Below are 26908 nucleotides of genomic sequence, written 5' to 3'. Positions count from 1 at the left end.
AAAGAAGAGTTTGTTTATCTTGAGCCAAGTGACACTTGTTGCAGTTTGCGCTTCCAGTGTTGCCCACTAGAGAGCGCCGTAGGCCTCTTACAGGAGCTGGTTTACTTGAGGCCCATCAACCCAATCGACGCTGCGCCACAGTTGGCATCCCCGACAAAGGCGAACGACAAAAACACATTACAGGTAGGTACTTTGGGTCAGAAATGAGTGATCTTTTCCATCCTGTCTTTTCCACTTGCAAACCACGACCCCTCCATCTGAATTTTCCTTTAATTTTAGTCCATGAGATCAGGGAACATGAGCATGAAGCACAAACCAAGCAAAAGATGTGGCAAACAGATCAGACAGATGATATGAAAATAAACTGGTGAACGTGCGAAATGAACAGCATTTAGTAATGTATTATACAGACAAAAGACAACTGTTGTCATCGAACGATTTGTATTGAAAAACTGTTGCTTTTAAAGGAAAAGTAGTTTTCCTCCTCCTATCTGTCTCATCTATTGGTATTGAAACCAATTTCAGTTATTGCACCAGGTACTTCCATGTTTCCTCCCCTTCACCAGAGGTTCATCCACAGATCCCCAATCAAAATAAGACACTCTACCCCAGAGGTATATATCTTTTCTTCTCTCTCTTCCATCCAACTCCTCCATTACAACATTCTGACATGCATTTTATGCATCTAGCAACTCACCGAAGCCACAATCTACTGCTAAGAAAAGAGAAGACAGGTTTTATTTATTTACAGGATTATACCACAACAGAGTTCTTCACACAAACATCACCAGTAGAGTGATCGAATACAACATCACATTTAGGAGTTTAAGGCTGGTTGCCATAAATCATTGCATTGTCTAAGATCTGCAGTTCCCCAAAAGATTCTAAATTCTTCACATGTTTTCCTATTAGTGTATCCTCTTTTTGTGATTATTTTGTGATTATTTTGTCTTCATAAGTAATCAGGCATATTTTCAAAAAAGAAAGAATATTATTACTATTATTGTTATTGATCATGGTTAGTTACTTAAACACATTTAAGCTATGATACTATGCTGATATATTGAAACCCACTTCTCCTAATGTGTTTCCAACTTTTGGAGGATAGATACTTCAGCCATTTTTTTTTTGTGTTGGATAAGAGTTGCTGACTGGAGCAAAATTGTGTGCCTGTTTTTGTGTGTCTGACAGTTTAGGTATGCAGTAACAATCCCTACAGAGAGGCATCAGCTCATTTTGGGGAGAGCAAACGTGTTGTCACCTTCCTCACTGGCGCCAAGACCACCCAATTTAGCATCATTCTAAGAACGAGCATGTGCTCACAAAGAGCACCCAGTGAGATATCAGTTTGACCAAAGTAATTTAGTTGATGGCATTATTTCTGTAAAATAAACAAAGTTACTTTAGTATGTGTTGTCCGATGTTTTTCTTCTTTTTTTTTTATATGTTACTGTTTTGATGAAATTAAGAACCTCTACTTACCTGATAGCACACACCATTTTATAAGCACACCTCTGCTACGCCATTACGCATGCGGCCTAACGTCGTGGTTTTCCCCTTTGCTTCATGTCACTACGGGGTAGTCGCTGTCTATCAGCTGAGTTCCCCGCCTCTATCGGTTATCTCACAGTCGTACACCGCTATCTTTAGTAAGGCTTACCGCGAAGTTGCGCAGGCTCAGACTGCCCACGAACTCTACCTGGAAAGACTCGAAATCCCTTGTTTTTATTTTTGGTTTTCGCTCGTTTCATGAAAGCGTGGTCTACATTTTTAAAATATGGAAAAATGACACGTACATTCTCGCCCTGTTCCGTCTGATGTGACAAGCGTGTTCCAGGATGTTCCTTCGGAAACGCATCGACCGACTTCCCAGGTCCAGGCTTTGTCCCGGGCTTCTGTTGTGTATTGTATTAGCTACCGTAGCGGCCAGTGTTCCAGGTAAGGGTCGTTTTATTGCCTAAATTATTTCCCTGTCAGAATTTGAAGTGACGGCACTGTTTTAGTTAATTTGACAGTGAAATCGCCGTGGATAGTGAAGTTATGTTTGTTTTGTTGGGGCTGTTAAGACGGAACTTCTAACTTCAGTCACATCAGTGTTTTTGAGTAGCCTAAACATTTGACAGTTTCAGCAATATCAGCTGAGCATTTTGTAAGTTTTTGACAGAAGTAGTGCCTCAAACTGTTGTATTTAAGTGTTAAAGAGTCTACCAACCAAGCGATTTGAAATGCAGTCTTGGTACTATGTTGAGAGGTATCTCAGGCAATTGTAAGAATCAACGGGATGCCGTCTGTAGCAGGTACAAAATCTAAACAAATCCGCCCGGGCTGGGCAATGTAACAAAGTATAGCCTATATTTACAGATCGGATCACCTAAACCAATGCACACATTCACCTGTTAAAGGTTTTGTTCCTTTAAATCCCTCAGGTGTAGAGGTAACCACTCAATAATATGCTAGTATAGCAAAAACATTACACTGCTGCCTTTGAAACCTGTCATTTACTGAGAATAGACCATAGGCGCACCATGCTATCCCGGTCTCTCCATTTCTGTTTTCACCTTTATATGTGATATTTGAAACGTAAGTACCTGACCCCAATCCTCTTTCATTTGCCAGTCGGCGACGGCATACTTAAAAGAAAGCACTAATGTTCATGAGCGTGTGTGTGTGTGTGTGTGTGTGTGTGTGTTAGTGGTGCGCCTGCCTGTGTGTGTGTGTAGCAGAGATAATCTCCTCCAGCTCTTTATCTCTGAAGCCTGTGGGAGTCCCAACATCTGGACACTCAAGCCACAATCATTATCTCAGATGGGATGCAAATACGCATAAATGTTGCAGTTGCACATATAAAATCACTGCTCTCAAAAACAACACTGTACATGAATTGAGTTTTCTTATAAACACGCCTTTATTCTAGCACCACCAGGTGTTTATTCAAGATGTCTGTTGCTGTCTTGAAAAACACGGAAGTTGCGTGTGTGTGTGTTTGTTTTAAACATTTGGAAATTGCCAGGAGTATTTCTTGTGTGGATTGGAAGTCAATTCTGATTGTACTTATATGTTATGTAAGATAGAATCAGAGATGACATGTCATGAAGGATTAAACTGAATCCGTATTAGGCCAGCTCTTTCAGTGACCCGTCATAAAATCTGCAGCATCACCCATGTGTATTGCTGAGTTTATATTCAACAGCATTACCTTTATTTGGAATTATTATTATCATTCATTGATTGTTTAAAAGTTAAATTTGTATTTTTAAATTGATACTTTTGTTGTGTGTAATGTTTTCAAATGTTTTGTTTGTCGCGTTGGACAAAAGGTTGATACCTTAATCATAACCACTATTTTCACCTTTGCTGTGTAATGATTTGCATACCAATCAGTTTCTGGTGTATTATTATTTCAACATGTCTAGCCACAACACTGTCCATTGAATGCACTTGCCACAGTTTTCCTACACACATCCTTTGGTTCAAAGACGTGGAATGAAAGTGAAATGGAACCTAGGTTGTTTGATTATTGGAAAATTCCTAAATTAAATTAGTCAATTCAGCGAAGAGGAGAATAGTGTACACACCAAATGTGTATGTATAGGGCTTTTAGAAGAAGATCACGGATGCGTTGTGGAAGGCCACCGTTAAAAATATCTGATGGAAAGAGATGTCTTTGTCAAGTGCTGGGATGACTGTGATAAATTATGTAGATTGCACTCAGGGGAAATTGACAAGAACTGATGATTCAGGTTTACCCACAGATCTGAGGTCAGATATAGCTCAAACTGTATCCCCAGTGGAAAAAAAGACCTAGAAGGCACCATTTTGTTTGTTGGTTTGTTTTTTTAAAATAGGATTGAAAACAAAAATATTGTTGTTTTAGTGAAAAATAAAAAAAAAAGTCAAATTTCAGTATATTTGGAATAAAAAGTGTGTGAGAAATTTGAGATTCACACAGTAAATGACAGAGGAGGCAGAATATATGAATATGTCCCGTCAGTGAGTGAGTGAACAGTCATATGTATTTGCTGTGACCCCCTCTGAGCATGCTTGAGCTCTGAGTCACTGACGCTCTGCTTACAGAGAGCTCTCATGTCAATCCTCTTCAGTAAATCTCACTCAGATACGTGCTTACATAACCACTGGTGAATAAAGGCATCAGGCCCATCGGCATCACATTTTGGGCCTTTGCTTTTTAATGACGTCGGCGGTTTTAATTGAACACGTGTGTAACTCTCCTCCTTTAAATCACTTCCCCTGATGCGTAACCCTTCCAATTAGGGCTGAACGATTTGGGAAAATAATCGAATTGGAATTTTTTTTCCCCCCAATATTGCGATTGCGATTTAATATGCGATTTTTTTTATTTTATCCTAATTTTTTCCCCCAACAAATCGTGATGAATGATTTAGATATGACCAACACAATATTAAATCGCAATCGCAATATTGGGGGAAAAAAATCAAGAGCCCTACTTCCAATCTCATCCTCTCATAGTTGTGTATTGTCTCGTCACCTGAGGGCTGGTAGTGCATGGCCGTTATATGTGGTGTATCCATCAGACACACTGTGACTGAGTCCAGGGTTCCGTATAGCATATGGTGCTGACCGGCTCTAATTCAACTCACTGATGGTGGTGGTGTCCAGGTCTTTTAGTCTAGTCAGTGTTTACTCTCATTTAGAGAACTAGCTACTTCAAAGAGTAATAGATCATGGCCATTGTGTTATTAATCAGAATCATGTTTATTGGCCAAGTAAGTTTGCACATACAAGGAATTTGACTCTCAGTGTAATTACACAAAATATACACAAACACAAATAACACAACACAACAGCACAACAGTCTAACAAATATATACAGGGAGGGATGGCTATATACAGGTGAAACCGTTTCTGTGAAATGTAAACACAACAAATAGTGCAAAGAAGTAGAACTCAATGTAGCAGGCGCTCAAAGTGACCTTCACAACTGTGAAGGCATAGCTTTGACCCATTTAGTTTACAGTCACAACAAATGATCTGACCAAATTGTGCCGTGCTAGTGTTCCTACACCACTGGTTGTTGTAGAGTGTCTGGACACATCCTTGCATTTCAGGGAAATGTAGCGTTCAGTTTGAACTAGAGGTATATCTAGTCCAGGTTAGTTACTGATGTCATTTCTCCGGTTTGGAATATTTATTTGATAGTAGATTTAGCTTCTATTATATGATATCTGAATTTACCATTTGTAGTTCAGGTTGAGGTTTCTGCTCTTATGCAGCACTAGAAACATTTCTGGTGCTATAGTGACCAACACGAAATAGGGCTTTGCAAAGGATGGGGGGGGGGGGGGGGGGGGGCCTGAGTGGTCTCGTCTCCCTGAATCTCTTTGTGTAGGTGTTTGTCTACTGTGGTCCTTGTAATGAGAGCAGGTTGTGACACTGATTACTTAGGGCAGTGGGCATGGCGGAGGGAGGAGCTTCCTGTGTGTTCGATTTTGTGTCTTTTGTGCAGTTGCAATGCTCCCATTGTCATGTATTTATATTATATTTATATTAAAGTCACATGGCCTCAGCCTGGTTTCCTCTTCATCTTTTGACTGGTCTTTATGTACTGTGGTGCCGCGGTGCGTGCGTGCGTGCGTGCGTGCGTGCGTGCGTGCGTGTGTGTGTGTGGGAACACCCATTAGCCATCAGTATCCTTGTTGTTACTTTATTAATTATTAAATGACTTTCCTGAATCACTAACCAAAGATTGGCCACCAACTGTAGGGCATGTAGTACCCATAATAGTTGTTATTTGTTTGATTTGAATAGCCCGTACTGGATACCATGACTCTGGAAACAAAGTGGAGCCATCGTTTTTAGTAGTTAAGCTTTTGCCTCCGTGTCTTCTGTGTTCTTGTCTCACTGTGTTCAGTGCCTAAAGTAAGTCGTTGGAAGGAACCTCATCTAGAGAGTTCAGATGAGAAGGCGGCAGTGACTCCACCAGTGTCAGGAGCCTATCGTGCCATTATCGTCCTTTTTATTACTACACTGAAGAGGACGCGTCCCTGCTCTGTGGTCAGAGTTGCTTGAATGGCCGGACAGTCAAATGTTGTATTACTCACATAACCTACCGTAGCTGAAGCAGTCAAATGATACTAGAACTCATACCAGTATCAGTGTCTGTGGCACTGCACTATCACTGGAAACAATACCACTATTCTCACACTCATTTCAGGCCAGAGCTGATATATACAATCTTTGGATTCCAGCCAAATGTGTCATTTAAAGCGGCTGTTCGGACACAGAGTGCATTAAGGATCTTATTCGCGTAATGTCTATTCACGAGGGAGAAGTCACCAGAGCCAAGCCTACATCACAGACCACTCTCATCTCCAACAGAGACCTTTTTTGTCAGTCTGTTTATAGCGTGTAAGTCGAAGTCCTCCGCCAATCTCAAACAGAAGCCATTGGCACACTTGAGTGCACTGCATAGTTGATCCCACTAAGCACACAGCCCAGTAAAAGATGGATAGATAGATAGGAGAGGCAGGAATGAAGATGTGATGCATGGACTATTGAGAGAGAGAGAGAGAGAGAGATAAAGGGATGGAAAGAGACATAGATGGAAAGAATGTGGTTCGACCTGTTTGCGATGCAGACCAGGAGCCGAGACGAGCCCTAGTGCATCTACTTCATCACCAGACCATTTGAGGTTACATACTTTTAAAATCCCGTAACTGCTTCCTTGTCTGTTTTCCTCATTCTTACCATTGTCTTAGGTGACCAGTACGTCATTGTGTCTGCACAAGGAAATACAGTTGTTATATTTCAGTTGTTCCCCTGAGAAAATATCTATCTTCACTTTTCCCTTTCGGACTGGAAACCCCCACACACATTCCATTTGCAGTGAAAGCAATATGATGCCTTTCCTACTTAAGGAATTAAATATTGCCTTTTAGTCAGCATGACTTAATTACAATGCAAGGCGAACAGGGAAACACAGATTCGGTTTCTTTCGGAGAAGGACTGTGGCAAGCACTTTCTGGAAATGGCAGCTCGTTTAGCGGTGGCAAACCATCTCCGAATCAAAACACATTAAGGCTTTCTGGAAAAAAATATGTGCTTCATCCCAGCTATCCCATTCCACCTTAAAGCAGTACAGAGCTGCACAAAGACACGTCCGTATGCTCGTCTTCCACTGACCCTGGGTCTGTAGTCGTATGTGTTTAGGTTAATGAGTGGTGGATGCGTGAGAGCTTTTCTTGTGTGCTGGCTCTGGAGGCTCCTCTGTTTAAACAGGTGGATTGGAGCCTCAGAGCCTTTCTCTCCATTTCCATGGAGTTTCTCATGGACTCCCGGCTCTAAAGAAGAGCTTGGATTGAAATGTCACTGCGGCTACAGTCATATATTAGTGCATAGCATGGCTGTACCAGTGTTTGTATTCTCCTTACTTATTTAGTTTTTCACCTACACTAAAATGTGTGTTTTACTTTCTTAGTCCTACTTTTATTTAATTTAGACATTTAGACATTAAGATATTAATGTAATGTGCCTACATGTTCCTCCTGCAATAATCCAAATGGTTATTATTACTACTGTCCTCAGTTTTGTCGCCAGCCTTCCTTTGTCATTGTCTTTTGAAGTGTAGTTTGAAGTCTATTGTTAGTGATTACACAAGTATGAACGAGGAAGTAAAGTCTCCATTTATGCACGAGCATTCCTCAGGCTGCCTAGCTGCGCGTTCTCGTTTTGTTGTTTGTTTGTTGTTCCAGGTTTTTTGCTATGCAATGTGTATTTATGCTAATAATGTGTCATGTTTAGCACTTGTGTTACCTGGAAGTAACAGCTCGTTTAGTTCATTTGTTTTCAAGATTAGTAGAGTTTTGTAACTCACCATATGATATAATAAAATTAAGTCATAATACAACACATACACCACCTTGACGCCCTGCAAAATAATGAGCCGATATGGAGCCGGAACAGTGGACTGATACGCTAATCAGTGATAAGGCTTTGTGCTGTGGGAAGAGCCTGTGGTGACCTTCTCAGTATACAGCGGCTTTATAGCAGGCCTTTCACACTCTTAAGTATTGTCCTGAGCCTCAAGTTCCTCCAAGGCCAGTTTATAAATTCTTGAGGATTGACCTCCACCTGTTGAGAGAGCATGTTCTGAACTGTGTGTGTTTGTTCTGCAATATGTGAATTTTAAGTTGATATAGTGGTACCGGCAGGGGAGAAGGGCTCATTGGATTTGAAACATCCACGTGGCATAAGGATACTGGCAGAGCCCTTCGGCTCCTAAAGATAAAAACACACTTCCTTCCCGAGTGGAGAAACAGGAAGCCCTCTAAATGGAACACGCTTGTCAACACTTACTGGACTGCCTGCTCTAGGTTCCTGTTACATTCTCTCTTCACCCCTATCCACCCAATGCCAATTAGGATGGTTCAGTTTTCTCTCAGAGGATCCCACGGCCGTTTTCCTCCCAGGTTATTGAGCGCACAGTGCACATATATGAAGGAGGGGATGTGTGTGTGTGTGTGTGTGTGTGTGTGTGTGCGAGACCGTGTGCACTACTTGACTTGCGACTTAAGGTTTGCTGGTATGTGCCTCACTGCGCAAAGCAAACAGTGCCACGTAAGTGCGGCTTCCTTGCTGGGTTGGCGCACGGCTTTCTCTCCACAGCCGCTGGCGTTGCCTCCTACTGTTCTCCCTCCCACAGCCTGCTGCAGATGGTTCCAACGCCTATTTTTCATATTCAGTGTCCGATATGCCACTGTATGTCAGAGTTACATAAGTCTGTCAGTTGGGCATGGATGGTTGACCTGTTCTGTTTGGCCGCGCAGACCTGTCTTGACCTATTTCAGGCTGTCTGTGTAAATGCTTAATTAAAGGGCACAGCCTGTTTTAAGGCCATCTCTCAGGTGGAAGGCAAATGTCGGGATAAACGTGGTTTGTGGATAGAAAAATGGTTTTGATGGCCAATAAGCTGAATTTGTAATGCTTTCTTTGTTGAAGATGATTGGGGGGAAACCTTTTCACTCTTTGTTTTTTCTTTTTTTCTTTTTTTATCTTTATTTATTTCTATCTTTCTGTCTTTCCTTATTATTTCCTTTTCTTTTTTCTTTATTCTCCCCTTCTCCTTTTTCCCTCTTCATCTGTATTTCCTCTGTATTTATATGCAGTTGTGACTCCAGCTGCCGCCCTTATGGTCAGGCTCTCATGCCATTGTGTGTCGTGCTCATGATTCACCCAGTCTGAAGCTCACTCTGATCATTAGATCCGACAGTAAATGTTTGGCTCTCACGTCAGAACCTGCAGGCACTTCCTGGTAAGTGGCAATCCGGGATGAGATGGCCGTGCGACATTAGCATCATACAGTCATCGACTACTCTACTACTAATGTCACTGTAGAACAGAGAGACCCATGAGAAGCACAGTGATGGAGAGAGAGGAGGTTATATTGTTTGTTGTTTATTCTTTTATTGAGGCGTGGTGGTGTTTTATTGTTTTTTTTTGTTTTGTTGTGGTGGAATAAGGCCCCAAGTAAATTGTTAACAAAAAGATTTAATTGTAACAAAATGATGTTTTGGAGCTTTACACCACATGGCAAAAAAAAAGTAACAATGCCGATGATTCTGGGGGAAACGCTACTTGTTAGGTCACAGTTCCAGAGTGCCAGCTTGTTGCCTAAAGAGTGTTGAACATGAGCTGGATATAGAGGTGCAATGTCTTTGTTGGTGTCTTTGTCACTGGGTCTGTCTGTGTTGTGTTTGTCTGTGCACAGTGGTTTTGAAGAGCTCAGTTACTGTCAGTCTCAATGGAGCAACATGTTTGACTTTGATTTGGCTTTTGGCTTGTTGGTCTGCCTCCTCGCCCCTCTCTTTGATCAGGGCAGACTGTCAGATCAAAGATAGATTGAATAAGGACTGAGGCATCACAGGCAGATGGAAAGATGATGAGAGGATGAGGTCAGTGTAGAGGGGAGGGGTGGAGAGGAGGGACAGAACAAATGAACGGCAAAGAGCAGAGATGAAGTAGAACTAGAGTTGAGAGAGTGTGTGTGAGGTGTGAGTGTGAGTGTGAGTGCGTGTGTGTTTGTGTGTGTGTGAGTGCGCGTGCGTGCGTGCGTTTGACTGCAGAGGGCACACTGCACAGGAAGTGTGACTTAGCGAGTGTTCCAGGGCCAGTAAGAAGGGGAGGCCTCGCCAACGGTCCCAACAGCTGTGAGCACAGCTTGGGGAGTGTTCTGGAAGAAAATACCACCCTTGCAGGGACACGCGGTCTTACAGGAGAAAGTGGGCGTCCACAGCGGGGCATTTCAGTGTCACACACACACACACACATATGCACACATAAACACACATATACACGTACACACACATGCATACAAACAAAGACAGGAAAATGTGTCTGCTTGCATAGTGTGTGACACACAAAACCTGACGTGTGTGTGTGTGTGTGTGTGTGTGTGTGTGTGTGTGTGTGTGTGTGTGTGTGTGTGTGTGTGTGTGTGTGTGTGTGTGTGTGTGTGTGTGTGTGTGTGTGTGTGTTTGAGTGTGTGTCTGACTTTTTGGAAGGGAACTTTAGGACGGAAATAACCCTGCACGTGTGTTTGGTCATTCATCATGAGGCATGTGTATGAGATGGATCGAGAGAGAGAGAGAGAGAGAGAGAGAGAGAAAGAGAGAGAGAGAGAGAGAGAGAATGAATGAATGAATAGGAGTGCCTTCACTTTAGTGTCTCATTTTTAGACCCCGAGGAGTGCCGTTGCCTGGCAACTTGTCATTATGAACAACATGAGGTATCTGGGGAAGATTGAAGGGAAGGGAAAAAAAAGAATCGCTGAATTACTTTGCAGTTGAACAAGAGATAGAGGAGCACTCCAAAGCCATCAACTGGAATGCCATTAGTTTGGGTCCTCTCATGAGTCTACCTGATCTACCTACATGCTGTGTAACCTTGGCTGCCTCATACGCGGTCTTGAGCACCTCACATGCACTGACTTCTGCCTGAACCCAAACGCTAGTCTGTCTCCAGCTTAGTTCTCCATCTCTAGGATTAATCCCTCTGCCCGGTGCATCGGCCCCGAAAAAAAACAATGTGCATGTTTTGTTTTTGTGAAGGTCTTTTGGTGACAAATGGATGTCTGTATTACATGGGTATTTACAATGAGTGAACCTAACTGTGGCACTTAAGTTTAGGATGGAATGAGAGAAATTACTTTGAGGACAGCATGAAGAAAAATAGACCTTATGAACAACCTTTTGGACACGCTACGTGTTTTTGGATATTCTCAATAAACGTATCTTGCTTGTGAAATGCTTTTGCGGAAAACCTGAGACGTTGCAAAAGTGCTTTGTCGTAATATTAGTTGAATTCTCATATGGCATTCAATCAGGTGACTTGGTATCTAAATACCACTGAAACTGGATCTCACTCAGCGTTTTGTGTGTGCCTGGTTTAGCAACTAAATTGTTTTCTTTTGTAGATGAGATATCTGGTCTTCTGTCTGCCCGCCTCCTATCCCCCAGCGATTATCACTGAATCTGAACCGCCCTGTCCATCTGCTCAACTAAGGCAGGTGTCCGGGGCAGGTTCCAGTCCTCCCTCCCATATTTACAGAGAAAGTATAACGATGATGAAAAGTTTGACAAATGATTGTGTATTTTCTGCTATTGCAGGTGTATATGCAGTTATTTAGTTGGGACTTTGCTATTGTAGAGACTAAACAATGTATATGCAATTATGTTGTTGCAGTTTTTAGTCTTTTTGCAGTATTCTGCTTTTCATTTGCAATTTTTATAAAAGCAAAAGTGGTTCTGCTGTGTATAATTTCCGTGAACGATTTTTTTCTCAGCAGAAGCCTCGAAACGGCAACAAAAAAAGCAATTTTTATAAAAGCAAAAGTGGTTCTGCTTTGTATAATTTCCATGAAGAATTTTTTCTCAGCAGAAGCCTCGAAACGGCAACAAAATCACATATTTCGGAGGAATGTCTTTTATCGTTTTGGATGGGTTGGTGTAGTGGGATAACGTATACTCCGCTGGTCAGTATCACAAAATAAATCCCTTCAGGACGAAACAAGACCCCGACGTGCAACATCCTGTCAGGATTGATTTTCATATACTGACCGGCGCACTATACATTTCCCCTTACATCAGTCCTGGGTTGAGATCTAGGTTCTATCTGAATTGCCATGAGTCCATGGCTTGAGTATAACCCATATTGACTGGCTTGGTCTGAATTGACCAAACATGAGTCAAACCTTCGTCAAATAACCCTGGTTGTTAGTTTGAAAGGAGTACTATCGGGTGTTATTGTGCAAAAGAATACACAAATCATTACTAATCATTACTAATCATTTCTGTCTCCATCCTTAGTTTACCTTGGTTTCCTTCTGTCTCCTTTATTGGCTATTTCACCCTTTCGGTCAGCATCATTTTCCAAATGCCTGTGATGGATGTTGCCGGTCCACTGGCCCCTTGAGTCATCCTTCCACACTAATGTACATTAGTGACCTGCTCACCAGAGGCACAGATGGTTAAGGATTTATGAAAATTGGATTTCTGCTCTTCAAAAGTGGTGTGTGTGTGTTTGTGTGGACTTATGTTCAGTTGATGGACCTTTAGGAGTGTGTGTTTTAAGAGGACATGTTCTCACACATCTTATTTCTCACAGGGCTTGAGTTTTTCTGCCATTATGTAGGCCTATTCACCAAAACGGATGTCATAAGCACTTACCATAATCTGTGTCTGTCTGCGTTTCAGTACTCTCGTGAAGTACCCTCTCTGGGCCTTGGTGGGGGCTTATGGAGACCTTACCTTTAAGCTTGCAAGAGCGCTAGCAGGCCTAGATTCCCAGCGTAGCAAAGACACCAGTACTTGTGATGTAGATTGTAGATTTTTAAGTATTTTCGGGGCTCAACAGCGCAAGCATTTCACTCACATTTACGACAAAAAATAGGTGTGTGCAAACTATACACTGTACTTAAGAGCATGTGTGCGAATAAAAAGTGTTAGAAAATTCAGGCAAAAAGCTGCTGGGCCAGTGATATCCTTTGTGTCTAAACAAACGGAGCAGATTTGCAGATTAGTTTTTTGGCGTTTAGAACTCAAGAAGTAATTTATCATAGAGGTGTTCTTGTTGTTTATAGGGAGGGGAGATAATCGAGTCGCCCTCTGGTGGTCGTGTTCCGAACACTGGGTGAAATCAATGGGATTCTCCATAGAGAATAGAAAGGTTTTTAGAAAAAAATCAATTTTGGTCAAAAGATTAGTTTAATGGCTTCCATGACATTTGCAATGCTTTGATAAACTTTATTGATCATAGTTTATTTCAAACACAATTTAAATTTTTAATATGCTACAGTAAGCAGGGCACGTGCCTTGAGTGGTAGTCTATTAATGAAAGCAAAGGAGAAATTTCAAGATTTTGAAAGAAGGCAAAATATAGCTTGAAATTTCCAGTTAGGTATGCAGTTAGGCAGTTACTGTATAAATACTGGAAAAAAAAAAAGTATTAAAAAAACTAAACAAACATAAACTGCTTTTTTACTTACCTGCAACTGCCACAGACGAATGATTTGTAAATTATTATTATAATTATTGTCAGAGCATTTAATTTATTCATTGTTGTCTGGATGTTTCAATAAATATAACAAAAACGTTAAGGGATAATGGACAACACCGTGTTCGGGTAGCAGAAAATAATGCATGTTCGAAGTGGTTATGTGGCCACGACGCAAACAAACGCTTTGAAGTCCATTATCCCACATTTGCCCTATTTGCGTTATTTTAATTTGCAGATATCATTTCCTCGTTTGGACTTGTTGGTGGAACTACTTCTTTCTGCCACACATTGAGTGTTTTCCTAATTTACAGAAGAATCTGCCCTTACTAGTTCTACATAGTAGATAGCTGCTATGGCCAAAGCCCCATTGTTAGTTCCTTATCTCTTGCATTCCAGCATTCTGGTCAGCTTTAACTTTGTAAAACTGTAGTCTGACTGCACTGTAGTCCTTTGCCCAAATGCAGTTTAATTGTACTAAAACTATTTCTAGTACTCTGTGCTTTCGTCTGTCCATTAATTTGTAACTCTCACAAAAAGACACATTTAAAAATCACAATGAACTCGGCAAAATTATATTTATGGGTAATATGGTAAAACAACTGAGACTACTTCATAGATGTGCAAATATACAAAGTTAATTGACGCTGTAAAGAACGAATCACAATAGAAAATTCAACCATGCCGTGGTATGAAGCAGGGATAATGTATAAGGGATAATGTATAGTCTGCCAGTCATTATTGAAAAATAAATCCCAACAGGATGAACAGGACCCAGACGCACAGCATTATCCCTCTTATTATGTGTTTACTTCTAACTTCAAGTTACAATGAATTTCCATTATGAAAAGTGATCGGACTACTGAACGATATGAAAGATGTGAATTAGAAGCACAAAACCCATTGCCAATAGCAGCGATCATTAATTTTATTTAGCGGTCGTTATAAAGAAATATCGGACCTCATCTCACTATACAAATCTCAGCTCAGTCCCAGGAAGTGGGACAGGTGACAGAGGGAATGATTAAAGGAAGCCGACGTCAGAGAAACGCAGGATGTTCCTCAGGAGGGGTTGTGTTACAACAGTGACTCACTGGTTCACTAACCCCATAAAACCTTTTAAGACCGAGCCCGCTACTGGGAGGAAACCACACACATACACACACACACACAGAAACACTCTTACTCACTCATTCACACACACACACACACACACACACACACACACACACACACACACACACACACAATATCTCTTACTCACTCACACATACACATACACACACACACACACAAACACACACACACACACACACACACACACACACACAATCTCTCTTACTCTCTCACTTACACACACACACATACATGTAACCCATTTTCTCAGTTTCAGTTCCATGGGGCTCTAGACACACACATGGGAGATACACAGCGGGACTGAAAGAGTCAATCGAAAACACAGATTAGGAAAGGAGTGACTGCATAGAGAGAGATTACAGAAGCAATTGAATAGAGGCCTGTTGATGAAGGAGTGTTCATTTGATAAGTGAGGAATAATATAATCCAGAAGTTCAGGTGGCTTGTTCTCTTAATGTGTACGTGACTTGTACACAGGCCAGTGTTAGCTTGGTGATTGTGTGTGTGTGTGTGTGTGTGTGTGTGTGTGTGTGTGTGTGTGTGTGTGTGTGTGTGTGCATGTGCGTGTGCGCTTTCCTTTGCTGACTGTAATGTGATAAGTTCAGGTTATGATCCTCTGTTTTGTGTGTGTGTGTGTCTGGGTGTGTGTCTGTGTGTGTGTGTGTCTGTCTGTGTGTGTGTGTGTGTCTGCCCGTGCTCCTGCTCTCCTCTTCCCCTTTGTATGTTCTCTGCTATCTCTTCATCCCATCTCTTTGGTGGTTCCCTGGCATTATGGGTAATCCCATCTCTTTGGTGGTCCCCAGGCATTATGGGTAGTTGCTGGACAAAGAGGTTGACTGGACCTATCTCTCTGCACCTCAGACTGACATTTAAAGAGGCTGACTGGACCTCTCTCTCTGCACCTCAGACTGACATTATGTCAACTCCATGCATTTGGCTAAACGTTGAGGATCACCACGAGATGATCTTATACAAGGAAAATAACACAAGAAGGTTTTTATGAGCAGCACTAATAGCATATAGCAGTTGTGGCTTAATGGTAACAGAATTTCCCTTTCCTCTCTTTTCCCTTTCCCCTTTCCTGTCTCTCTTGCACTTTCTCTTTCTATTTCTCTCTGTCTATCTCTGTGCTCCATCAGCGAAGCAATGCCCTCGACACATAGACTGTGCCCAGGAGAGGCGGGAATTCTGCCAGCGGGGCTCCTCCCACTGTGGGCCGTGCCTCACGCCATTCGAGGAGGATGAAGAAGGGCAGTGCGTGGTCCGGAAACACCACCGACCCGGTAGGGTCTCTCACGGATAGACACACTCACGGATAGACACACAAACACGCATTACCCATGAACACTTTATATACGGTTGCTTTAAAGCAGTTATTTCTGTCATTATAATTAGCTTTCTGACATTATATAATACCTACTATGTATAAAGGAGAATGTCTTGTATGTTCTATGGGTTTACGTAGATGCATACATGATGTGTACCTGTGTGATTACCAAATACATACCGTACATATCAAATACCAAGTATAATTATTGTTTAGTTTTGGGCACATGTTGAAATTGTAGTATCTTTGAGCAACTTTTGTCAACAGTCAGGGCATAGCACAAAAACATTTCTACTAGAGCGATGTCGTTTTAATTATGTTTTCATGAGTCATGTAAATTTGGAGAAAGAAATTCGAGTGACAGTAGAACGTGAAGAGATGGTTTGGGCAGTGAACACACACCACTCACAGACAAAAGCCTTATTGGGACCACCCAATTCAGAACAATGTAGTATTGTGATGGTGTTTAATGTAGTAGTCCTGATAATAGTGTTGCTTGGGAGATAAGTTGTTTCGTGGCTTGGGCGTGTGCAGCTGTCATCAGTGATCAGACAGACAGTAGAGCCTGTTCTCCTACAGCAGTAAGTCAACGCCCTCACCAGAGAGCTTTGTGTTCGTCTCAGTACATGATGGAGACAGACGGATGGATAGAGAAAGAGAGGGTAAACGAGAGAGATGGATAGAGGGTCTTTGGCCAGGGGTGCTGCACTGTGGTGCACTGTGGTGGGCTAGGGTAGCATTGGTGTATGGAGGCTGATAAACACAGCGGGAAATCTTCCCCTTCAGCCCCCTGTCAAAAGTGTTGGACAGAGTAACTAATCCCTTAGAGATGAACAGAGGAAAGGAGAGAGAAAAACAGAAGCAGTGGAGAGGAAAAAAGAGAAAGAACAGAGGAAAGAAGAGAAATAACAGAGGAAAGAAGAGAAAGAACAGAGGAAAGAAGAGAAAGGTTGAAGGCTTAGTTTTCCTCCTTCCCTCCTTTTCTTCTCTTCCCAGCTCTGACGCTCTGTCTCTCGACCAGGGAGAGATCTATAAAAGATGGGGCATCTGCAGCAATCTGATCTAGAGCTGATATTTTAATCCTGCACAGACACTCAAACACACACACACAAACTCAGACACACACACACACACACACACACACACACATACACACATACACACATACACACACACACACACACACATATACACACACACACACACTCTCTCTCTCTCTCTCTCTCTCTCTCTCTCTCTCTCTCACACACACACACACACATACACACACACACACACACACACACATACACACACATACACACACACACACACACACATACACACACACACACACACACACACATACACACACATACACGCACACACACACACACACACATACACACAAACACACACACACACACATACACTCTCTCTCTCACACACACACACACACACACACATGGCACTTGACAAATATTAATCAGACTGAGAGTGCTAGTCCATGTTTCTGTGTGTATGTGGCCACACATGTGCAATGATTAATCCATCAATCTCTCTCTGTCTCTCTCTCTCTCTCTCTCTCTCTCTCTCTCTCTCTCTCTCTCTCTCTCTCTCTCGTGTCTTCTCGCTCACTCCTCTCAGCCTATTTATTATTGTCTGAGCGTGGTTGTATAGACATAAAATATGTGTCTCCAGCAATACCTCAGCCCTTCACTGGCACACCATGTAGTTCCCCTGGTGAATGTTATTCCATATTACTTACTGGATTTGGAGTCTCCCTAAATCAGTTGGTGTTGGTGTTAGTGGTGTTGGTGTTAGTTAAGTGTTGGTCTTGGTGGTGCGCTGTTTGTCAGAAGTTGTGCCTTAAGGAAGACGCGCCTTGCGGTTGCCTGCACTTGCTTGAAAATCACCCTTCTACTTGCTGTCTGGGTTGAATATCTTTCGCTTAATTTTTTTTTTTGGTTCAATTACTCTTACTATCCATCTGGGCAGCCATTAGCAACTAGGCACTGTGTGGCTTTTTCAAGACCCTTCCTCCATCTTCACTGTCAGCCAGCATGTTGATGAGGCAGCAGCTCCCTCTTGTGGTGTCAGTGGAATTGCACACTTAAGGCCAAAATGAAGGGCCATGAAATTGGAGTATACTCATTGTATGTGTGTGTGTGTGTGTGTGTGTGTCTGTCTGTCTGTCTGTCTGTCTGTCTGTCTGTCTGTCTGTCTGTCTTGAGGACAATGCTAAATAGAATGTCAAGTCTATGTGTTTTTCAATTACATCAAGAAAGTCTGTTAGCTATGAGGGAGTGTGCTGTACTGGGCAAACAGACTTTTGCAGACCTTTGCTTGCCAGTGTGTGCATGCGAGCGTGTGTGTGTGTGAGCATTGTCTGATGTAACTGATGTAAAGACCTCTCTATGTCTCCAGGTCTGTTTACTTGTATGAATCACAAACACTGTTCATGGTGACTCCCTGCTTCTATTATAGGACATGGCCATATTAAAGCACAAGGCAGGATAATCTCCTTTAGCAACTAACATTTACATGAGAACTACTATTTACACTGTAGCTGTGTGTGTGTCCGTGTGTGTGATCAATGCCATCAATGTCCGTGTGTGTGATCAATGCCATCAATGTCCGTGTGTGTGTGTGCCTTTGTGTGATCAATGCCATCAATGTCCGTGTGTGTGTGTGTGTGTGCGTGCGTGTGTGTGATCAATGCCGTCCCTGTCCGTGTGTGTGTGTGTGTGTGTGTGTGTGATCAATGCCATCAATGTCCGTGTGTGTTTGTGTGTGTGTGCGTGCGTGTGTGTGATCAATGCCGTCCCTGTCCGTGTGTGTGTGTGTGTGTGTGTGTGTGTGTGTGTGTGTGTGATCAATGCCATCAGTGTCCATGTGTGTGATCACTGGAAAGTTATTGTACATAATCTGTACATTTTCTTTTGGTGAATTTAGATAATAATGTGACCATTGACTTTCCCATGAATTTGATCTGGTAAATATTATGTGGTGCATTGTCTGCAAGGAAATACTGTTCTTACACACGTTTGCAATTGTAACCGGTAATGTGAATGCCTTTCCCACTGTCACCAGAGGAGGGCAGTGTGAGTCAGAGGGAGCACACATGTTGCACACTATTTTAGTCCAGATTCAGAAGAATTCAGTCTTCATCTCCTGTGGCACATAAGTGCTTTATGACTTGAACTTCTAACTTCTGTGGCATAGTTTGTATGTATGGTCACTGCTATTATGATGTAGTAATGTAATGTAATTGCTCCTGATGTGCAGTGTGCCATCAGTGTAAATGTAAAATGTGTATACATTGTAAGTCGCACATATGTAAGTCGCTTTGGATAAAAGCGTCTGCTAAATGACTAAATGTAAATGTAAATGTAAATGTAAATGTAGGAATGAGCATAGTTCTATTTCTAATTGTTTTTTTTTTACCTTTATTTTTGATCACTATGACAACCTTTATGGTCCATTGAATCGCTGGGTTTCAGAACTCTGCTCACTGCTAACCATAAATATTATTCTACTCGGCTGACCTTCACTCTTGTCACCTTGTCTTTGGTATGTTTTCAACCACCCCCGCAAACAACACATTCTCCTGCTGTTGGTCCATCACCATTGTGATGTTGCAGTTTCCCACTTCACACCTTTGATTAAGAAACTCAAAAGCACAATTGCTAAACTGGTTTCAACTCGCCCAGACACTGGCAGGACTTCCTGGAAGACCCATCCCCTTCCCTCTCCCTCTCCCTCTCCCCATCCCTCTGCAGATGGTGTGGCCCACCTCCCCAGACTCCTGCTGTGGAGTCACTATACAGTGGAGGATTACTTTTAGGTGGGGGGTTCTGAGTTGAGACAAAGCCCCCTCAGTGAAAGTGCCGTCACATCATGTCTCGGCTGCTCTAGCAGGCAGATGGCCGTCCTTCTGGAGCACGAACCAACACAGTCACGCCCACTGCACTGGTCAGCGGTCCTCGTGTGGGTTAATGGCAAACTAATCGAGCTCACACCCTCCAAAAATCGGGCACTTTGGAGGTGATGGTTTGATAGATGGTGTGGAGCGCTCGTGCTGTAGCTAAACGGAATTGGAGGAAGTTGCCACATTTCAGAAGGCCAAAACATATCTTCATATATCCTTTCTCAGGATTTTGATTGCGTGGTTGGGTAGTGAGTGACCGTGATACAGTACTCTTCTAATGAGTTGGGTTCATGTAGATGTGCTTGCCAAAGAAATTGGGTATCTCACACACACTGAATCTGTACAGATCGATGTGACTGTCCTTTTTGGTTTAGGTTACATAGTGGTGCTCAGCTTTCTCTCTCTCTCTCTCTCTATGTGTGTGTGTGTGTGTGTGTGTGTGTGTGTGTGTGTGTGTGTGTGCGCGCTGATCACTCAAGCTCCCTGTGGAGCTCCCGGCCTTGGCCACACACACACTCCTAGTCATGGTTGCCACGGGGAGGTCTTTCGTAGTCCTGGAATGTGTGTTTCTGTCTGGCTGTCAGTGTTGTTAAACCATACACCTCCACTGTTGTCCCTTTCAAAACGCCCACAAACAAATACACTCTCTGGCACACTCTCAATCACACATCAAGATGACTGCAGCAGACACACACACTGTCTCTCACACACACACTCTCTCTCTCACTCACACACACACAGGCACATATACACTCTCTCTCTCTCTCTTTCTCTCTCACTCACACAAAGTTTTGCTCTATCAAATTGTATCAGATTTAAAACACTATTGCGTGTATTTTTGTGGCAAAATGCTACTCTCAATAAAACAAAACCAAATCCCTCTAGATGCCCTTTACTTCTTTGATAGCAATAGACAGCCGTTGTTTCGTCAAGAATTCCTTAACAAAACTCAGATCTCAATGCCTTATTAACATATTCTTCACCTTTAACATATTTAACATACTCTTCCCCCTTCTCGTTTTTTTGCAGACACCTCTTTTTCGGACTTGGATGAAGAAATTGACTTCCTGTCCTCTGTCATTGCCAAACAGCAGCAGTCAAAAGACAAACAATCAGGTTGGTGAGCACTGGCACTGCCACAGACAGTTATGCTTAATGAGCTAAGGAGAAAATATTAGGCTGTTACTATGGTGATATGATTTGCTAGTGATAGGTTGCTTATCAGTAACTAAGAGGTTTATGGTTAAACATGCAACTACTAAAAGATTTTATTTTCACTGTCATTGTTTTTTTTATTTCTGTTTGTCCTTCCACACATCTCTTTCTTTACCCACCGCCTCCCTTCTCTCTCTCTCTCAAACACATGTACACACACACACACACACACACACACACACACACACACACACACACACACAAACAGTTCAGTCACCTCAGGTGACGCCCAGGTCTCGGGCAGACGGAGGCTCCCAGCAGCGTGCCCTAAACCAGCAGACCACCACGCCTAACTCCTCCACCCCGACACACACCCCCCCCAAACCCCCACAGCCCCTCACCCAGGTGGGCCGCCGCGGGCCCGACGCCGTGCCCTACCCCTCCAAGGACACCCTCCTCGTCAGTAAGTGTGATGCAACAAGATGTGATGGGTTATGCAAATGAGTTCTTCCTCATTTTATATTTCCTTTGTATTTCATTACCCAAACCCAAATGTTGCATTTCTACCTAATATGAGGAATATATAGGTCAAATATAGTATATTATTAAGTAGTAATATATATAGTAAAATACATACAATCAAATCACTGGCATTAGAAATGCTCTTACAGGAGGACCAACACACAGTCTCATTGCTCAGATGCTTAGGCAGGAGAACAGCTGGGGAACTAACCATAAGACTTAGCTCTCTCTGGAGTAGACGAGAAGGCCTTTCTGTGTGCTGATCTGAAATACGGAGGGTGCATCGGACTCACTGGTCTTGATTTCAGAGGGGAAAAGAGCTTCTTCTTTGCACTACTGTTGTGCAACATTTCACAGCTACTGTATATAGCCATTCCGCCTTGTACATACTTTCTTAAACTCCTTAGTCCATTGCACTGTTGCACTGTTTGTTTGTTTGTATTGTATTGTATTTTGTTGTATATTTTGTGTAAGCACACTGAGAGTCACTTTACCAAGTCAAATTCCTTGTTTGTGCAAACTTACTTGGCCAATAAAACCTGATTCTGATTCCTCTCCTCTGGGGAGTTGGGGCTGCAGTGCCATTGTCGTCCTCTTTGTCTCTCTTCTTACTAAGTCTCTCAGAGAGCCTTTGTGTGCCATCCTCTCTGATGTGGTCTTTTTCTCTCCCTCCCTCTCTCTCTCTCTTTCTCTCCCTCCCTCTCTCTTTCTCTCCCTCCCTCTCTCTCTTTCTCTCTCTCTCTTTCTTTCTTTCTCTCTCTCTTTCTCTCCTTCCCTCTCTCTCTCTCTCTCTCTCTCTCTTTCTTTCTCTCTCTCTCTCTCTCTCTCTCTCTCTCTCTCTCTCTCTCTCTCGATATAGTTGTAATCTCCATCTGCATAATTGTTGGAACAATATCTCTGATCTGTGCGACAGTCTTCTGGATAAAGTGAGTGGACCGGGTTTCCGTGAACACACACACACACACACACACACACACACACACATGGATTTGATACATTTAAGCTTGAGGCAATGTCTAAAACATCAGAAATGCCTGTGAGGTGTACACAAATATTTTATCAATGCATTTTCCCTACGAAAATATGAACCCATTATTATTATTATTCATCTATATTCACTTTTCTGTTTTGATGTTTATGTCATTAGTACAAGATGTCTTTAGTACAAGATGCACATTAATGTTGAGCAAGGTTAAGGCATGCACCTTACACAGACACAAACCAGATGATAAAGGAATGTTGTCGCCCTCCCCTCAGACTGCAAAGAGAGTCGCGGCTGACGAAGAAGGTGGACTACCCCGCATTTGGGGCAGCAGGCCCAGTGAAGATGCCCTCTGCCAATGGAACTTCGGTATGTCCACACCATGCAGCACAAATGGATACTACTACTAATAATAATAATGAATTGAATTTATAGCGCACTCTACATTCACCTGAATCTCAGAGATACTCACTACACCTTCATTAGCACTCAGAACTGACTTGCCCGTTACGCATCACAGGGTGGCATATTTGTTAGCACAGTGCACTACTCAGTGTGAACTATTTTATATGGAACACAATGACTTAAACAAGTTGATGATATTGACTGTTAGGCCAAATAGACTTTATAAGCCCACAATTCTTAAAAAACAATAAAAAATAAAAAGGTATATTGGTGTAACCTAAATCGGAGGGCTGTGTGGATGACACTGTCGCACAAGCTGTATGTGTTTGAGATGCCAATAGGATGGATGAATTGTAATAAGTATGATTTTAATGAAGATTTTTTTTAACTGATTGCATGTTTTTTTTTACTCCATGACAACTGTAATGGCCAATTGATCGGCTGTGATTCAAAACACTGGCAAACATGAACAACTGTGCTTGCTTGGCTGAGCTCAACTTGTGCCTCCTTTGGTTGGGGATGTTCTTCACCCCAAAACCAAACATGTCCTCCAACTGTTGGTCAATCACCATTGTACTGTTGCAGATTCCCAATTCACATTTCTGGTGGAGAAACGTAGCACAATTGCCAATACCTCTACACGCAGGACTTCCTAGAAGACTCCTCACACAGTGCAGAGCCTCACTCACTATACAGTGTCACTGTGTGTTTAATGTGTAATCATCAGGACGTTTTCTAAACGATGGCAGTAATGTGTTCTTAACCCTGCAGTTGTAAAAGTATTCTCTGCTCTATAAAAGTAGTCATATCTTATCTTGAGGTGATATGCTTTAGAGCAGACGGTATTGCACGTGGCCATAGCACTGATACCCAGGCTTTGTGTAACTGAGAATGAAGTGGGCTGTTTGATGAGAAACCTTCAGGATAATGTGGCTTTATGTTCCACCCCCTCACCTTGGTCTGAGGAGAAGACTGCATACCTGTATGACTGCATGTCCATGAGAATCAAATAGTACGTGATTAAATCTGTCCATTTCTTTCTCTCTCTCTCTCTCTCTCTGTCTGCCTCTCTCTCTCTCTGTCTGCCTCTCTCTCTCTCTCTCTCTCTCTCTCTCTCTCTCTCTCTCTCTGTCTCTCTCTCTTTGTCTCTCTCTCTCTCTGCTTTTCTCTCTCTCTCTCTCCCTTTTTCTCTCTCTCTGTCTCACCCCCCCCCCCCCCCCCTCTCTCTCATTGCAGCAGTCTGGGGATAAGGCTTTAGCTCAGAGTGCCCAGATGTACCACTACCAGCATCAGAAGCAGCAGATGCTTTCATTGGGAAAGTGAGTGTTAATCACACACATGCACATACATATACACACACACACACACACACACACACACACACACACACACACACACACACACACACACAGTGCTGTATGTGAGGGGATATGTGTGATGAGTTTGATCTTAGTCATTTTCAGTTTCCATCTAAGTCAGCAACAGCCACCATCACCCTCCTCCATCTTCTCAGAAGTCACGTTGTCACACAACCACATGAGGTTTAGTTTGGTTGATTGGATGTTTTGCAGTCTTTGGTCTCAAGGATGGGGGCGGTGGGGATGACTTAATAGCAAGCTCAGCAATGTGAAGGGGAAATGAGATAAAAGTGATTTCTGTGTTCTGGTGTGCTGATGTTGCAGTCCTAATATGTGTGTGTGTGTGTGTGTGTGTGTGTGTGTGTGTTCGGTGTGCGTCGCGTGCGTGTGTGTGTGTGTGATTAGACATAAGGGCAATCCCAAAGTCTCCGAGGATGGGGCTCAATCCGATGAGGAGAATGAGGAAGGGGACTTCACTGTCTACGAGTGTCCAGGACTAGCACCGGTAAGAATGTACACCCATGCTGGGCCACTGAAGCACCAGAAGTGTTAAAAGGGTATTTAAAACCCAATGGAGACATGGTCTCAGATGTACCCACATCTTATTTGTAATAGATTTGCAGATCTTCTGTTAAACATGCCTTTCCAAAAACATGCATACTCGTGACGTGACGTGACGTGGGTATTGTTTTGGGGTCTTTAATTTTTTTTTCCAGACTGGAGAGATGGAGGTGAAGAACCCGCTGTTTGATGACTCCACTCTAAACCAGCCGAGGAATCACAAGTGACCTGGACACACACACACACACACACACACACACTGATTCCAGTTCACAAACCCAAACCTCACCTGATGCCCTTTGCGACAGATGGCCCTTAGAACAAACCTAATAAAGAGCCTGACAGAAAAGAAGAAGAAAAGATTCATGTGGACTTCCATACTTCTGTGGACCTTTTTAATGTGTTCACAACCCCTTCTGAACCTCTCCCTCTCTCTTTCTCTCTCTCTCTCCCTCCCTCTCTCTCTCTCTCTCTCTCCCTCTCTCTCTCTCTCTCTGTCTGTCTATCTGTAAAGCTTTTCTTTTTTCTGTTGTACTGGACATGGTCTATTGTTGCGTTACTTGCATTACTATATTTCTGTTCACTGTAGAGTAGGGCTTGGTGATAGAATTATGTGTTTTAATGTGACACTGTCTCTCAAATTTCCTATGCACTAACAACCTGGTCAAAAACAACATTCTTTCACCCAAGGGTAACTATGCTGTACTGATACTCTTGTCTTGTGGAAGGGAAGTTTTTCAGTTTCTCTCTCACCCCCACCCCCCACCCCCTTCTCTCTCTCGCTCTCTCTCTACCCCCCATCTCTCTCACTCTCTCTCCCCACCCCAACCCCCTTCTTGCGCTCTCTCTCTCTCTCTCTCATTTCCTTACACTATTATATACACTAAGACTAAGGCATCAACTGATCTAGGATCTGATGTATAATTAGGCTCCCTCTGTCTGTCCCTGTCACCCCTCTGCCGTCCTCTCCCTTTTCTCTGACCTAATAACTGTGTTGAGGGAAGAGCAAAGGCTGAAATCAAATCAAATATTTGTCATGTCATGTCTGTAAATAACAGAAACCATTGTCAGCCGAAACCATTTGGATGAAGGGTCGAGACAAAGCTTCCAGTCAAGCTGTGAAAACATATTTTTTTTTACTTTGTAGTAGAGCAACAAATGTGCGTCTACATTTTTTTTTTTTTTAGTTCAAAGGAGATGTAACATATTTTCCTGACATACATTTTTACCTTTGTTCTATGAAATGTAAATTCATCTCAGAAAGATATCAGAAGTTTCAGACTGTTTAAAATCTTTGTCTGTCATTCATTGCAAGTCAATGTCAATAACCACTAGTGTCTCTCCTTGAAACATATCAGAAGTCAGAAACTGACCAGAAGCACTTCAAGTCTGCAGGAGTACCGCTAAATTAGAAGGATTGTTCATTAACTAAGTTGTCTACATGTACTAATACAAATGATGATTATACAACAGTTTCTTTCTGTTTTTCAACACAGAAGTGATAAATGATGTCACCTTTTGTATATCTGTACGTACGAGACCCAAATAAACATTGACGTCATTCTAAAAGTGTCATTGTAAACTGTGTGAATTAAATTACATTTCAAACCTCAAATGGCCATTTCCGCCTAAATGCTAGCATCTAAATTCTAATTCTCCTTTATTTCTGCTGTCTATCTCTACACAAGAACTCTGTGTGCTGGCTGGTGGTGGAGTGAGCATAAGAATCACTGATGGAAAGCTGAGTGCTGAGTACTTTGTGTTTTGAGTGTAATCCTTAATATTTCAAATTAATCCAACAGTTCTTCACAGTTAATGGAACTAACATGTAAGTTGTACGTCGCTTTGGACCAAAGCGTCTGCTAAATGACTAAATGTAAATGTAAATGTAAGGTATAAGCAACGTAAGCAATAAGAAACACTTCCCCCCACCTAAACTTTTATGGAGGTTATCTTTCTGCCGCTCCCACCTTGACCTATACAGACTTCCCTGGAGGGGCGGGGGAGGGTGGGGGGGAGATAAC

At 42.5% G+C, this 26908-nt stretch overlaps 1 protein-coding gene across 1 annotated transcript; it reads left to right on the top strand.

The window, feature by feature from the left end:
* Positions 1-56: 56 nt before the first annotated feature.
* npdc1a (neural proliferation, differentiation and control, 1a) lies at positions 57-26499 on the top strand. The gene is made up of 11 exons (XM_031578054.2): positions 57-183; positions 526-614; positions 1192-1938; positions 15804-15947; positions 20931-21017; positions 21325-21519; positions 22438-22504; positions 22836-22929; positions 24202-24284; positions 24729-24828; positions 25040-26499. The coding sequence occupies exons 3-11, from the start codon at positions 1839-1841 to the stop codon at positions 25109-25111; spliced, it is 942 nt and encodes a 313-aa protein (XP_031433914.1). The 5' UTR covers positions 57-183; positions 526-614; positions 1192-1838; the 3' UTR covers positions 25112-26499.
* The last annotated feature ends 409 nt before the right edge of the window (positions 26500-26908 follow it).

The sequence above is a fragment of the Clupea harengus genome, chromosome 12 (genome assembly GCF_900700415.2).
Source record: "Clupea harengus chromosome 12, Ch_v2.0.2, whole genome shotgun sequence".
NCBI lineage: Eukaryota > Metazoa > Chordata > Actinopteri > Clupeiformes > Clupeidae > Clupea > Clupea harengus.
This window is presented reverse-complemented; position numbering and strand designations above follow the sequence as displayed.